General features: G+C 41.3%; 1 protein-coding gene across 1 annotated transcript; it reads right to left on the bottom strand.

Annotated features, from left to right (window-relative positions):
• Positions 1-467: 467 nt before the first annotated feature.
• cip2a (cellular inhibitor of PP2A) lies at positions 468-16,794 on the bottom strand. The gene is made up of 22 exons (XM_008396870.3): positions 16,511-16,794; positions 16,188-16,290; positions 14,932-15,079; positions 14,739-14,851; positions 14,294-14,388; positions 14,126-14,222; positions 12,301-12,423; positions 11,899-12,044; positions 11,736-11,811; positions 8,557-8,796; positions 7,538-7,700; positions 7,070-7,217; positions 6,833-6,932; positions 6,642-6,760; positions 5,922-6,099; positions 5,231-5,305; positions 5,019-5,129; positions 3,088-3,284; positions 2,152-2,265; positions 1,978-2,060; positions 1,392-1,531; positions 468-723 (listed from the first exon to the last, which is right to left on the bottom strand). The coding sequence occupies exons 1-22, from the start codon at positions 16,603-16,605 to the stop codon at positions 577-579; spliced, it is 2,811 nt and encodes a 936-aa protein (XP_008395092.2). The 5' UTR covers positions 16,606-16,794; the 3' UTR covers positions 468-576.
• Positions 16,795-16,995: the final 201 nt, after the last annotated feature.

The following is a 16,995-nucleotide window of genomic DNA, read 5'->3' on the forward strand; positions in this document are numbered from 1 at the left end:
TGTGCTGGAAGTTTCCTAAAGACTTCATTAACTCTGGGGAACAGTTATTGCCAAGCTTACCTCCTGGATAAATTAATAACAAACTGATTAAACTTTTTTTTCTTAGCTGAATTCAGACCTGATCGTTTTTCCTGACTTGCAGATATGATAAATTATTTAAACTGCACCTCATGTGCAGCTGAAAGCCTCGATGAAAAAGAATGAACCAGTTTTAGTTAAAAGTTAGTTATTTTAACTCATGATGTTGAGAGTAAATTATACACTTGTTACATTTAGTATCTCAGACAAAAAATTGGTATTGGCAGAAAACTAATCGGTGCACATCTAGAATTAAAGTTTTTATTGTTTATACGTATAGAAAATTTGATCCAAGGGATTTTTCTTCACACATTAATTTATTGAATACATTTACATTCAAATATAAACAATAAAAACAAACACATAAAAAGTACAAGTTCAGAAAAAAGGATGTTCATACATGTGTTTTATTGAGTCTTAAAAAGTGAATTAATGTTTAGAATGGAGCTTTGAGTTCATAAGTGCAGCTCCTGCCCCGGCCTGGTGGGGGCGCTGCGGTCAGAGCGACAGGTTGACCTCGCTCTTCAGCTTCCCGCTGCTCAGGCTGTGGATCATGGCGATCATGGCCGAGTGTTTGTTCAGCTCGTCTTCCTTCTGCTTTAACTTGCTCTCCAGCTGGCTCTTCTGCAGCTCCAGAGACGATGCCTGCCAGAGGTCAAAGGTCAGAGGAACACAGAGCATCACTAAGCTTTTACAAACTGCAGTTTAGATTTTTCTATCATCAACTGTTTTCCTGCAGGAACCTCTGCCCACCAAGGGGGAAAATGTTAAAAACCTTAAAATAAATGTAGCTTTTATTCCAGAATCTAAAATATTCTCCAAGTTGATTTCAGACAAAATTCAAATATAATTTTGTGGTAGAAAAACTGTTTCACTGCAAACAATCAGATCAACGACAGCAGCTGCCTTTTCCTGTTAATTACAGCAGGAGGCCATCAACAAACAAACAATGAATAATAATAGATCGACTATTTGTAATCATTAGCATAGCTTTGGATCAATAACATTTGTCATTTGGCCAATAATAAGTTCATCTAGTATTTAATAAGCTCCAGCAAATGGCCACGGATGAAAGTCTTCAGTCAGAGGATTCTTCAGAGTCGTTGGAAGACTGACTGCTACTGGAGAGTCTTCCTTCTATCCACTGATTTGTGTAGAGAAATCGACTTTCTGATGCTTTGTGATTTTGTACAGAAACTCTGGTTTACTGGAGGCGGCCATCTTTAGCAGATTTGTGCAAATAAACCCAAAACAAACGAGAAGCGAGCTTGTTTTGTCCGACTGCTAACCGCTAACAGCTGCTAGCCGCTCACCTTGATGCTGACGTCCTTCCTGGCTTGCTCCGTTTTGTTCAGCTCCTTCCTGAGGACGTCCACCGTCTCCTCCAGGTCTCTCCTCTCCTGGTGCTTCTCCCTCAGCGTCTCCTCTCTGGACAGCAGCTCCGCATGCAGACCTACAACAAACCAGCAGAAACATTTACAAACTAATAACTGCAGTGTAAGTCTGTCACAATAATCAGTAAATCGCATAATGAATAAAAAACGAGCTCATTACTTCCATTTTCATGATTTATCGTTTCTCTCCATCAAAAAACTGGATGATAAAAATCTTCAATCTGTTGTTTTGGTCTCAACCAGCTTCATAATCCGTTTCATTTGTAGTTTCTGTTTTGTTTATTGTAGAAATTTTAAATGTCTTCTGGTGTTAAATGTTCATCAGAATTTAAAGTTTATTGATCTTTGAGAATATGCTCTGGCATTTTCATGCCTTTATCATCGATACAATACTAGAAATTTGTCTCAAAACAACAATAATATTGTTTATCATGATTTATTATCATGGCCTCCTGCAGAGGTTAGATCACTGCAGGAACGTCTCATCTGTGATGGTCAAACCGACCTGCAACGTCGCTATTCTTCTTCTCTACTTCCAGCTGCAGGGATTTGATCTCCTCCTCTCTCTCCTGCAGCTCTGATGTGATTCTGAAACAGACAGAAACCAAACCAAACGTCTACTTGGTTCAAATGAAGAGAATAAAAAGCAGCTGAAAGGCTCCAGCTGTCGGCTTCCTACTTGTCCTTGTGGAGCTGCAGAGCTTCGTGGTTCTTCCTCAGCGTGTCGTTCTGTTTGCTCAGAGAGATGTGAGCCGCCTGCAGCTCCTTCAGCAGACGCTCCGTTTCAGTAAGCCTGCACAGGTAAAAGCGTCTCGGGTCAAAACGTCTGACCTTCACTTGAAACAAGGCAAAACTAACTTACAAGTAACTTTTCACCAAGAGACAGTAGCTTGTTTAAAGTCAATGGCTCCTTAGTGCTGATGTAAAAAAGGTCCCACTGTCAGATTATTTCGGCTGCACAGTGGTGCAGTTGGTAGAGCTGTTGCCTTGCAACAAGAAGGTTCTGGGTTCGATTCCCGGTCTTTCTGCATGGAGTCTCCATGTTCTCCCTGTGCATGGTGGGTTTTCTCCAGGTACTCCGGTTTCCTCCCACAGTCCAAAAACATGACTGTCATGTTAATTTGCCTCTCTAAATTGTCCCTAGATGTGAGTGTGTGTGTGCATGGTTGTTTGTCCTGTGTTGCCCTGCGACACTGGCGACCTGTCCAGGTGACCCCGCCTCTCGCCCGGAACGTTAGCTGGAGGCAGCAGCACCTCCTGACCCCATTAAGGGACAAGGGTGTAAGAAAATGGATGGATGGATGTCAGATTATTTCACTTATAAAAAGACATTTTTACATGTTTTAAGTGAAATAATTTAAGTTTTTTCTCATCAATATTAAGGAATTATTGACTTAAAACAAGCTCTTATTTATTGCTGAAGTTACTGATAAGCAGAGCATCCAAACAGTATAGTGTAGTCATTAAAGTGAATGAAACTAGTTACTAACAAACTCTGACTGTGGTTTAGTTTGGTCTTAATTCAAGAGTTTTAGGACATTTGCAGCAGAAACAGCCCACAGCTGCTTGGTGAGGTTTGTGTCAGGATGCATTAGGATGTCATTTAGCCTCTGACCTGTTGAGCAGAGCGTTGTAAGCTCCTTTCAGGGTCTGGTGTTCCTCAGAGTCCCTCTGCAGCCGAGCGTTGTGCTGCAGCAGCTCCTCCATGTCGGCTCTGGACCGCTCCACCTCCAGAACCTGGTTCCCCAGCTCGCCCTGCAGATCCTCCCGCCGGCGCTCCACGTCCTTCAGCAGGCAGGCCAGCTTCCGCGCCTGCAGGAGGGAAACCAGAGAAACTGCAGATCTGGAGGATTTTACCAACAGGTTCAACCTAAGAGACGCCGTTGATAAAGCTACAGTCAAATTTAACGGCAATAATTTGAGTTTAGTCTGTTACAGTCTGTTCATCTTTCACCATGTTATTAATTCATTTATACATTTCACAGTTTACAAACTCTTCAGTTTACTTAAACTGGTGAGTCTGCAGGTCATTCAAACTGAAGCATTTGTTTATTTTCTTATTCGCTGAACAACCTAAAGGTTTCCAGGCCTGAGAAGCCGAGTTAAAGTGTTACAGATTATTCTGTTATGTGGAGAGTCTGAGGTGTTTCCTCTTCACTGATGTTCATTATGAAACAGAATGATTCAGTTCACCTCGATGTCCATAATGAGAATGATTCAGTTCACCTCGATGTCCACAATGAGAACGATTCAGTTCACCTCGATGTCCACAATGAGAACGATTCAGTTCACCTCGATGTCCACAATGAGAATGATTCAGTTCACCTCGATGTCCACAATGAGAACGATTCAGTTCACCTCGATGTTCACAATGAGAATGATTCAGTTCACCTCGATGTCCACAATGAGAATGATTCAGTTCACCTCGATGTCCACAATGAGAACGATTCAGTTCACCTCAATGTTCATAATGAGAACGATTCAGTTCACCTCGATGTCCACAATGAGAACGATTCAGTTCACCTCAATGTTCATAATGAGAATGATTCAGTTCACCTCAATGTTCATAATGAGAATGATTCAGTTCACCTCAATGTTCATAATGAGAATGATTCAGTTCACCTCGATGTTCATAATGAGAATGATTCAGTTCACCTCGATGTCCACAATGAGAATGATTCAGTTCACCTCGATGTCCACAATGAGAACGATTCAGTTCACCTCAATGTTCATAATGAGAACGATTCAGTTCACCTCGATGTCCATAATGAGAACGATTCAGTTCACCTCGATGTCCACAATGAGAACGATTCAGTTCACCTCGATGTCCACAATGAGAATGATTCAGTTCACCTCGATGTCCACAATGAGAACGATTCAGTTCACCTCGATGTCCACAATGAGAACAATTCAGTTCACCTCGATGTTCACAATGAGAATGATTCAGTTCACCTCGATGTCCACAATGAGAATGATTCAGTTCACCTCGATGTCCACAATGAGAACGATTCAGTTCACCTCGATGTCCACAATGAGAACGATTCAGTTCACCTCGATGTTCACAATGAGAACGATTCAGTTCACCTCGATGTCCACAATGAGAATGATTCAGTTCACCTCGATGTCCACAATGAGAATGATTCAGTTCACCTCGATGTCCACAATGAGAACGATTCAGTTCACCTCAATGTTCATAATGAGAATGATTCAGTTCACCTCGATGTCCACAATGAGAACGATTCAGTTCACCTCGATGTCCACAATGAGAACAATTCAGTTCACCTCAATGTTCATAATGAGAATGATTCAGTTCACCTCGATGTTCATAATGAGAACGATTCAGTTCACCTCAATGTTCATAATGAGAATGATTCAGTTCACCTCGATGTCCACAATGAGAACAATTCAGTTCACCTCAATGTTCATAATGAGAATGATTCAGTTCACCTCAATGTTCATAATGAGAATGATTCAGTTCACCTCAATGTTCATAATGAGAATGATTCAGTTCACCTCAATGTTCATAATGAGAATGATTCAGTTCACCTCGGTCTCAGCTTGAGCTCTCTGCAGTCGATACTGAGCGATGAGACGGTCGGCCTGAGACAGAGCCAGAGCTTTGGCCTCCAGCAGGTCCTGCAGGCGGCTCTCCTTCGACTGAAACACAGACAGACAGGCAGCAGGAGATCAGCTGGAAGATCAACAGCAGATCTAAAAGCAGCTGATCGGGTATTTTACTGACGTTTTGTTCAACTTACAGCACACCCAGCCAGCTTCTGCTCGTAAACGTCGATGATCTCAGAAAGAGGCGAGTCCTTCGTCGGTTCCTGCAGCTACAAAAATAAAATCAGAACAAATAAATTATACACTGCAAAAGCACAAAATCTTACCAAGTATTTTTGGAGTAGTTTTCAGAGCAAAAATCTTAGTATGCTTGAAATACGATAAAACTAATTTGAAAGTAACTTTTCACCAAGAAATATCAGCTTGTTTTAAGTAATGAATACATTTCAGCTTCTAATTTAGGAAAACTTTGGTAGAAAATACAAATCAGGACAAATAAAGTGCCTTCATTCATACTCTGAAGTTTTTTCCCCAAAGGTGTCGGATATCAGTCCAGATTTTCATATCGGTGCATCCAGAATCAATTCATTTTGTCCCATTTTTAAAAACAAACTTGAGCTTTAATGTTTTTGACAGCTAGAGATTTGAGATGCACCTGGGATTTGCTCTCCCCTTCACTTTGATGCCTCTAAATAAACTCCAGAGGGTTGGAGGAGAAACCAGAAAACACCTGCAGAGTCAGATGAAACTCCGACAGTCTGCACTACAGAGTTCATCGCTGTATTTGTTAAAACAGGAGAATCAGAACATTTTTCTCCATTTTGTCCCATAAAGTTCCATGCAGGTGAAAGGTCGTTGCTGTGGAAACGGCTCCAGGGTCCTTACCTCCATGCCAGTCTGCAGCTTCTCCACCAGATTGCTCACGCTCTTGTTGCCGCCGGAGGCGTCCGTCATGCTGGTGCTCATCAGGGGAGGCGGGACTTCCTGCACGGCGACGCGCTTCGCTGAGAGCTCCGCCTCCCTCTGGCGGTACGCGTTGTTGGCGGCGATGCTTTCCCCCAGGCTGGCAGGACAAACGGACTCAGTCAGCAGCAGATCCTGCAGCCCTAACGGCCGACAGGAAGCCAAACGGCAGGAAACTATTTCTGTCATTTCTTTTCTAAAAAGTAAAAACTGAGATTTTAATGTTCATAGCCGAACTGTGTGAATAAGTTATTTTCATCATGTTTCCTAGTAGTGACTCACAGTCGCAATAGATCAATTAATTGAATGATAAATTAAATTGAACTCAATCATTTCCTTTTGCCTGATTTATCATTTTTCTCTCTTTCGACTAAAAACCAGAAGATAAAACTCTTCAGTCTGCCGCTTTGGTCTCAATAAACATTTTTTGAAGGACAACTTTGCTTGGATAAACTTTATAATTTATTTTATTTATTGTTTCTGTTTTGTTTGTGGATATTTAAAATATCTTCCAGTTCCAGTGTCAAACGTTCATTAGCATTAGAAGTTGGAAATGTTCTTGTCTTCACAGATATGACTGATTATTGCATTAACATCAACCGATCGTCCAGTAAAGTTCATTATGGTGACTGGTTCACTCACACCAGTGCTGGGAAGTCTGGGAGGGGCGTGGCCTCCAGCAGCAGGGCGAGTCCGGTCTGCACGCGCTCCCTGCGGTGTGAGGTCAGAGCCAGAGACAGGGGGGTCACCGTCCTCTGGTCCTGCAGGGTTTCAGGAGAGAGGCTGAGCATTTAGACAGGAAGTGGCGAGGCGTGATGGGAGCGGCTGCTCACCTGCAGCATCCTGTAGAAACTCGTCTCCATGTCCTGCACCTGCTGCCTCAGGCGGCTCATCAGCTCCAGGACCTTCAGCAGAGCTTCTGCACACAACTGGCTGGAAGGAAAACCACAAGGTCACGATTTCTGCTCCACTACGGATCAATTTAAATAAAAACATTTACAGCTTTAGTGACTGGAAAACAACATCATTTCATAATGAACATCTTTCCATAATGTTTTATGTTGACTCACCTGAGGTTGTTACTGGAGTCGGGAGGCAGGCAGGTCAGGGGGCTGTTGCTATGGCAACAGGAGAGCAGAGTTTCCACCTGAGAGAGGCAGAGCTGAGCGCTCACCTGAGACGACACCAGAGACCTGGTGGCGTCCTGGCAGCACAGGGGTGGAGGAGTAGGTGAAGGAAACAACCCGGTTTAGTAAACCATTTAGCTTACTAACTAAATGTTTAGTTTGGTAAATCATTTTAAGTTGCAGCTAAATATTTAGCTTTCTTAGTATAAATACTGAGTTTGAAAATGTGGCATTTATAAATGACTGAAGGAATAACAAGATGAAGATGAACCCCATGTTGCTGTCATGACTGTTCATCTGTACACACTTAGTTCCACAGAAAAGGACATTCGTTTTAAAAAATGCAGAATTTTAAGTCTTTAAATCTCCCAGGCAGCATCACGGCGCTGACAGGCCTGTGGGTGAGGATATTGAGCAGCAGGGTGCAGACGTGGGTGATGCGGTGGCAGTGTTTCCTGAGGTGAGCGTCTCCCTTTGCAGGATCGAGGCCCTTCAGGAGCCCCAAGGCCACTGGGAGCAGCATCTCCACGAAGCTCAGCGTGGATTCAGACATGCTCTCTGCTCCCAGCGACTCCTGGATGCACAGAGACGCCCATCAGGACAGAAGAGAACAGGAAGACTCAAAGGTACACACACATAAAAACTAAGAAAATCTTTATTATGCATCAACAACATTCAGATTTCAGGTCATTTACTGAGAAAGACACAGCAGTGGATTAAAATAAGAGCTTCAGGTGTTGGTCACTAAAAGACGCCTATGCAGAGCTTGTCCTCTAGGGGGCAGAGTACCACTTTACAAAAGCTGCTGAAAACATTTCATTTTTATCCTTTTTGTCCTTAAAATACTCTGAACTTACATCCATACATCATAGTACATAACTAGCAGTAACTAGTTACATTTACTCAATTACATGTACTTGAACAAATAATTTTAGTACTTTTATTGTGAAGGATCAATTTTCTACCAGCTGAATGAAAAACAAACAGATTTTAACCAGAAATCCACCAGACAGACACACACCTGCAGATTCTGTTAGTTTCAGACGTTTTTTATTGAAAGAAACTGATTTAGGAAAAAAACATTTTTGCCTGAATTTGTTTTGTTACTTATATAAATTATTGTCATTTTGGTTCTAAAATACCAAAATTTCCACTGAACTTTATATTTTGGTCCATCTGATGATGTAATTATAAATATTAAATGATTGATAATTTGATCAGTTACTACTTCTTACCAAATACTTGTTTACTCTTACTTGAGTACTTTTTGGATGGATACTTTTTACTTTTACTTGAGTATACATGAGTTAAAGTGTCTCTTCAGTAAGTGTACTCTGCCCTCTGCTGGGAAAACTGGGAAATGTAATTTAACAGCAGAAACAAATGATCATCATCCTCTGAGTGAAATCAGGTGAATGAGGTCAGGTTACCTCCAGCAGCTCCGTCAGCAGCTGCAGCGTCTGCAGGGAACATTTCTCGGCGCCCTCCACAGGCGAGCTGAGCCACTGCACCAGAGCCAGCCCACACTCGGCTTTCCGGCCCCCGTTCTGCTCGCCCGCCTGCCTGTGGCCGGCAGCTCTGAGTTTGGCGCCGGCCGGCCGGAAGACGACGGCGCAGAGCTGCGAGCGCAGAGCTGCGACGCTGCACATGGACAGGAGGAGCTGCAGCACCTGCAGCGACACACAGAAGGGGCTGCATCATGTTTTCCAGACACATGGAGCCATTTTATAGCACAATCCAGTAAATATTTAAACTTTAGCTATTATAAAAATGCTCTGTGTACCAAATATGATTGAAAAGAAATCTGACTTCCTGATTTAGCGCCTGAATTCAGGCGGAACAAACTTCCAGAAAACTGTAAAACTGCTGAAACACTGAGTTCCTTTTAATCCCACCTGGTTAGAGCTGCTTTTGATTCATAACTGGAATATTGACCAATATGCCTGATGATGTTTTTTTATTAAATGTCATATTTCCTGCTTCTTTCATAACTGATGACTGAATTTATGTTTTTATTATCTAAAGCAGCTGATGCCTTGTTGCTGAAAAAAGTCACAATAAAACAGGATATGCATGATAAAAACCTGAAACATTACATGCATCTACAGCAAAACCTGCAGAACATGAGGAGTGATAAGTGTCACATCTGGACCACAAAGTTCCTTTTCTCCACTTGCTGATATAAATCAACCAACTGTTTTTAGGTGTTAAGCTCTCGTGGGAAACATTATTATCTGCTGCTGCTGCGTAACGACTCACATCAGCCTGAATCAATCCATCTGGAGAAAACAGTCATGTTTGGTCGGGAAAACTTGACGTAAAGGTTTCACTGATTATTTTATAGAAATAATTACCATTGCTTAATATTTCTGTGTAAAGGAGGTAAAGTATGAGGAAATGTTTCAAGATAATATATCTGCATACATATGAATGGTTTAGACCGTCTTTAGATGCATCTATCAGTGGAGCCGAGGAGGCTTGTTGTTTTTTGTAAAGTAATTCACCACAAACTACTTCCTGTTCTGCTGATTCATGTCGATAAGATTAAAGCCATCAGAGCAGAAAAAGCGTCAACACATGCAAAGGCTGCGATAAGAGGCCTAATGAACAAAGTGTCATTCACAGATCTGCCTGATCCAGACGCTGCTGCTGGCGTTCTGACTAAAACCAGGAAGACAGAACCATCAGCCCGGTTCTACAGACCTTCACTGAGAGAGTAAGATCCTGTTGGTAGTTTATATTAAAGATCTGCTGCTGCTGATCAACCTGCCAGACCTCTCAGGTCCAGAACCAAACATGGAGAAGCAGCATTCAGCTTCTATGACCACAAATCTGGAACAAACTTCCAGAAAACTGCAGAACAGCTGAAACTCTGAGTTCCTTTAAATCAGGGGTGTCAAACTCAATTTCACCGAGGGCCACTTCAGCATATTGGCCTCCCTCAACGGGCCACATCGACGGTACAAATCAGGAGTGCCCAGGTCCAGTTCTCCAGACTGCAACTTTTACATGCATCCCTGTTAAAACACCACAGACAAAAGGTTGACTTCCCTCATCAGCAGCAACTCAGTTCTGTGGAGGCTGATAATGAGTCAATGATCCAGGTGTGATGGAGAAGGAACGCATCTAAAGTTGCAGATAGTAGCTCTGGAAAACTAGACTTGGGCAGCCCTAGCATAAATGTATGAAAATACAATGTTAAAAATAGATTAAACACCTCATATTGTTAAATAACGCTTTGGACCGTCTGGTTAGGAAGCGCATTCAAACCTTTTGGTTGAAATGGCGCGTTAAATTCAAGTCTCCATTACAGACTAGATAAAACTAAAGAGAATGTAACGTTGTGTTAATCCATTTGAGGAGCCGGTAATTTATCTTGAGGAAATAAATGACGACGCAGAAGTTAATTAGACTGTAACATGCGCAGTCCGCTGCTCAACCACTGCGGAAGAATTAAAAACCGCTGGAAGTAACTCATCCAGAAGATTTAACAAATGGAGCCTTCTTGGTGCACATTACCCAGGAGAGCGGCGTCCTGGAGGAGCTGCAGACGTAACATCTGAACATCTGTCCGTTTCGGAGAAGCAAAAACACGCAAAACAACAAAAAATCCTGGTCAAAGCGCAAACCGGACCGCGCACAGGGCAAAACACTCAGAGTTCAGTTGATCTTTTTGGATCAGACAGATCCAACTGACTGATGAATTAGCGCAGATTTTTCTGCAGAGGAGGAAGTGCGTTCAGACCCCAGCGGGTGAAGTGATGCTAATTTAAGTGAAGTCGCTTAATTTATTTTATTAAAAGTTACTGAGGCCTCAGTCAGAGGTTTTTGTCACTACGGAGAAAAATGTAGATACATTTACCTGCTTAATTTGTGATGGGATCTGGATTCACGGTGAATATCAACTAAACCGCATAAAATGCGGCTAAATAGCCGATGTTAATATGGTTGTAATTTCACGAATAAAAATAGTACATGAACGATTTTTTTTATATTGTCGGTCAAGATAACGAATAACAAAAAAAGTCTAGCGCGACCTGCCGCCCTGACACCAACTCACACACATCTTCATTCACAGTCTTGTAAATCGATGTTTCTTTTCTTGGACATTTTGACGTTAGCTTGTGATGTCTCAGTTTTATTCGCTGGGAAAATCAATAAGCAGCTTGAGGTGACTCTACTGCTCTCTAGTGGCGAGAAGCCATAATGTTGGCTGGTAACAATCGGAATGCATTATGGGAGATGTAGTTTGTAGTCAATTCGTGCTGAAAACCTATTTTAAGTCAATCATGGGCCTATAAAACGCTCGGGGGGCCACATAAAATGACATGGCGGGCCACATGTGGCCCGCGGGCCTTGAATTTGACACATGTGCTTTAAATCAAGGCTAAGAACGTGTTTAGAGTTGCTTTTGAAACAAAATAAATGAAACACTAATCAATATATTGATGTGTAAACACAAAATGTAATGCTTCAATAACTGACTGTCTTCTATGAATTTGTACTTTTGCATTTTTCTGATGTAAACTGAAATGAACTGTTGCTGAATTGCAAATAAACTGATTGACTGATTGAGGTTTTCTGGACTCAAAGTGTCTGTGCATCTCACCGTGTCTGCCGAGTCGGCGTCTTTCAGGTGCAGCAGCCCCAGAACCTGAGAAACGCAGGCAGAGAAGTGCTGATACCTGGAAGCAGAGCAGCACAGTCAGACACAGCGGCGCAGTCAGACAGAGCAGCAGGTGAACGTCTGGGCCTGAAGAGATCTACTCCACCTGCTCAGGTAATCGGCTACTTTGGGGCTCTTCAGCAGGTCGATGAGGAGGTCGACGGAGTACTTCCTGGTCAGCGTGCCGCCGCCGTTCACGATGATGTTGAACACCAGCTGGAAAGTCTGATGGATGTTCTTCGCCTCAAAAAGCTGCAGATAAAAAAAGCATAACAAGTTCAAGGTGGAAACAACCAGAAGCTTTTTGTGATGCAGACAGGAAACAAAACAGGAAGCTGAACTAATAATCAGTGTGACAATTTCCATGCATTCAGATGCAACATTTAACCAGAAACGACTTACGGCTGCATCATTTATCATAAACCAAACAGTAAAGGATCCAAAAATCCCCTAAAATGAGTAAAACTGGATTTTATTCACGTTGGAAAATCAGAAAGTTTCTGCTCACCTTCTCGCCAACCTTCTCGTTCAGAGTCAGGCTGGCCAGGATGGACAGCGTGAAGATCACCACCGTCAGGCTGTTGTGAGCCAGGAAGTTGATCAGAGTTCGGTAGAGCTGCCTCACGTTCTCCTGTACAGTTAAAATACACGTTTACACACAGGAGGAACCAAACATCCAAAAACAGCAGGGGGCCAATTCTTCTATGTGGAGTTTCTTCCAGATTTATACATAAATAACTAACTGAAGCTAAATCATCAATGATCTCCTCAAAATGTGTCTTAAATTCCATGAAAAAGTCATTTTTTGGCATAAATAAAACATTTAACATCTTGTTGTGAGCTTGGAGTCTGAGGCAGAGCAGAAAGTTTGAATCTGGTCTCCCATCTAGATATCTTTATTAGAGAGGCACTGATCCACAGCACCGATATCTGAGGTTTAGAATCGGCCGATAAGCAGCTGAATCGACTCGAAATGTTTCTTTTTTTTAAACGCAGACATCTATGTACTGATTTACACATTTATTTGATGACTCTGCAGCAGCACAGAGCATTTAGACACCAATAGCTTCACAAGTTTGGTCAAATATGTAAAAACAACTTTAATTTGTATTTGTTCAGAGTCAGAGCAATTAGGAATAAAACAGCCAATTTAAAATAAATAATAAATAAAATAACTGACAAAAACAAACATGTAAAACTAAAGTTCAACAAACTTTTGTAATGGTTCAGAAAGTGAAACCAGGAATAATAATGTAAAATAAAAACTAAAGCATGATGTCACTCAGAGTATAGAATCAGAGTGAATAGATCTGCCCTCATGGATCAGAAATATCGTCACCAAATTGTTTTCAGAGTCGATACAGATATTAGTATCGGATCAATGCACCTCTAATCTCTATCGTCTTTAGTTCTGATCATCACATCCGGCTAACCCGTTTCGTGAATCCAACATTTTTATTTGGCTTTTGGCAAAAGAAATCTATTAATCTCATTTTATATCCAATTATTAATTAATCTGCTAATCCAAAAAATAATCCCTACACTTCAACCCAGCAGAAACGCCTGAGATTTTTTCACATGTTGGTGTTTCAAGGATTTTCTTTAGCTGCTTTGCTACAAACATTCACTAAAGAAATGTTGCTATTGCATTTTAGGCAATAAAATGTTTATTTGAATTACTTTCTTACATTTTAATGTATGTGTTGGTCTGTCACAATAATTTATCTGTCGAGGTCAATAATTTTCATTTGCACAATTTATTGTTTTCTCTTTCTACCGTAAACTGGATGATAAAGTTTTCAGTCTGCTTGGGCCTCAACTAAACATTTTTTAAAGCACAATTTTGTTTAATTAATTTTATTTGTTGTTTCTGGAGATTTAAAATGTCTTCCAGTGATAAATGTTTGTTAGAATGTAAAGTTTATTAATCCTAAATAAAGTCTTCTTGAATTATTTTGCCTTTATTACCATTATATCAGCTGAAAATGGTCTCAGAATAACAATATCATCGTTTATCATTTATTATTACAACTTCTGGGACAATTTATTGCCCAGAAAAATTAGTTATCGTGACAGGCCTTTCTTTGTGTGTATTTAAGTGAAGTAATATTTTTTTATCAGAGTCCAGAACCACTGCTGGCCCAAATGACTCAAAGCTCCCCAGAATCATCACAGATAAAATATTCTGTGGTCTGAAACAACAGAAGTGGAACTTTCAAGAAGCGAAATCGGGTGTTAATGTTTTAATATGACGTGTGAAGCTCTATGCCAGCGGTTATCACAGCTTGTCTGATATCTTTAGTCCCGAAACCTGAGCGGCGCTGGTAACTCACCATGGACTTGATGTGGCTCTGCACTGACGGATTGTCCCGGCACAGGTTGGCCAGCAGGCCGAGGCACGGCATGACCACGACCTCGTTCTGCGACTGGCTGAGGGGAAACGGTGGAGATGAGATTAGCAGATTATCGCTCATGTTTCATCGGCAGATTACGGCTCTTACATGTTGATCAGGAGAAAATTGATAAGTTCGCGGATGTAGTTTGAGAACTGGAAGGTGCAAGTGTTGTACGTCAGTTTCTGCAGCACCTGGAGACACTGAAAAACAAAATTTAAATCATTAAAATCATCTGCAGTTTGACTGCAGAGCAGACGTGTTAACGTGTTAATTTAAACAAGTGAAACAGGTAAAAGGTAAGTATTGGCCTCTATAATACTGAGCTTCTGCAGAGCTGACTGTGAGTCCATCTTGATTTGCGAAACGAGAATAAACTCTGTTTTTCATCAGGCTTTATGATGAAAAATCATATGTAAAAACCAAAATATGAGTCAAAAATAAAAACAAAAGCAGGTTATTTCCTCGTTAATATGTTAGTACTTTAAGAAGAAGTGTTGTATTTTAAATGTTAGTTTAAAGGTTTCTCCATGTTGCTGCTGTTTGTCTCCACCTGCAGCACCAGAGGGTCCCCAGGTGAGTTGCCATGGTGATGGATGACAGCAGCCAGCGTGCTGGTCAGGTTGAAGCTGCTGTGAAGAACTTCCCGACTGGCGTCATCACTCCCTGAGAGAGGAGAACAAAACGCAGCGATGCAGAAAGAGAGCAGGAATCAGACCCGACCCGACCAGAGTGGCAGAACTCACCCAGCTGGGCCAGCAGGGAGATGATGGCGCTGGTCAGGGCCGGACTGGTGCTTGGGTTTCCTGCCAGCTCCACCAGTCCACTCACACACTCTGTGGGTAAAAACTGACCCGAGGACAGCAGGCCGTCACATTTCAGGCCCGAAAGCTCCTGGAAGCAAAACAGAAATCACAAACTGACAAGTTTTCAAACCACCATGTTGGTTTCATTTCACCAACATGGAGCCAGCAACTAGAAGGAATATAAGATTTTTGTTGCAGCACAAACAGAATCCTGATCTGAAACTGATCTGATCTGTGCAGGGAGCTGAAGATCAGGTCGATTTGAAAACCTTGAGCTCATCACTAAATAGAAAAGAAACAAACAAAAAGCTGCTCAGTAGTTATAAAAATAAGCTAATGCACTGATGAAACACTGAAACTTCCCACATTGATCCTGCATAGAATCAGCAGGACAGAAATATTAAAAACTGCAATAACCTTTAAACTACCATGTTTATTTTTAGCATTCAGTTCATTATAAGTAGAGAAATTTTCAAAAGAATTTGATCCAGAGCAGCAACAATGAAAGACGCGTTTAAATTAAGCTATGATTAATGTAGTTACAGTTCTATCCACGTTTTAATGTTGCAGAGCTCAGGCATTTAGCAAACAAAATCTAATTTATTTATTTCTTGAAAGAAACTGATTTGGAAAAATTCTCTTTTGCCCGATTTAATATTTTGCTGCCTACGTGAATTACTGTCATTTTGGTTCTTAAAATACCTAAATTTCCACATAACTTTATATTTTATGATTATGTCATTTGATTGTGTAATTTTTAAATATCAAATGACTGATAATTATATCCGCTACAGTACTTGGGTAGACTTTTTGCTCTTACTTCAGTAACTTCCTGGATGGATAAAATATGTTGAAGTGAAGCCCAGCGTTTGGGTTCTCCACCTCTGGAGTCAAGAAGCTTCTGACTGTTGCTCTATGATTTACTAACAGCTCAACCTCCAGGCAGCAAAGACGAAAATGTCACAGTAACGTCCAAGATGACACCATCAGTTGCTGGTAGCTCTGCTAATCCACCTCCTTTGCTTTTGCTGCTCCTCTTTAGATCTACTCCAACATGCTGTGACCATGAGCAGAACATTTCCAGAATTATGAAGCTATAAAACGTATTTATTTTCGCTCTACCTTAATAAGAGACGTGTGTGAGTGTGTAGGTATCCGACTCAGAGAAAACCCAAAACAACCGCCTTAGCGCTCACCTCCACCTGCTTCTGCAGCTGCGCAGTGTGCTGAACGGTCCTGCTGTCTCTGTACTGCTGGATGGCCACCAGCAGAGACTTTAAACACGTCGCTATGTCCATCCTGTAGGAGGAAAAACCGCCAGTTAAAACGATTTAGCAACCAAATTCTACTACTCGTTTCAACTAGCGTCCATCTTTGATCCCTCAAGCTGCCAACAATTGTTTGTGGATTGCGCTACATTTTCACAACATAAGACGAAACGAGGAGTATAGTTAAATAATAAATATATTTCAGGTGTTTATGTGTCACAGTAAATCTTTGTTTGCTTGTTTCTGAGTACCTGGGTTGTTTTTTTCTGTCTTCGGGAAACATCAACAGCCTCCCCGGCAGTAACGTCCTCCCGCTTCGGTTTCGAATGGAGAAGGAACGAACCATGTAGGGAGAAAAGGGGGGAGACCGAGCTAACTCATTTTCACATAAAAGTCATATTTTACTTCTATTTATTATCAAAGTCAATTTTGTTCGAACAAAATTATATTTTCCACTGAAATTTGAATTATTATCATGAATAAAAACTGTTTTATCCTTCAAACTAAAGCCCTCTATTTCGCCGAGTCCCTCTCTCTTTTCAGTCGTTCAGAAGGAAGGAAGTACGTCATATGCGGAAGTGCAGCAGCCGCCGACTTTAAAATGACAGAATCAAGTTTGGATGAAGCATAAAACAAAACAAACTAGAACAAAAATCAAATAATTAAAAATGTTATTTATTTGTAAATTAAAATGAACAAAATGACGTAAAAAGTACCGCAATTCAATTATATCACG

The sequence above is a fragment of the Poecilia reticulata genome, chromosome 20, assembly GCF_904066995.2.
Source record: "Poecilia reticulata chromosome 20, P_reticulata-male-v2, whole genome shotgun sequence".
Taxonomy (NCBI): Eukaryota; Metazoa; Chordata; class Actinopteri; order Cyprinodontiformes; family Poeciliidae; genus Poecilia; species Poecilia reticulata.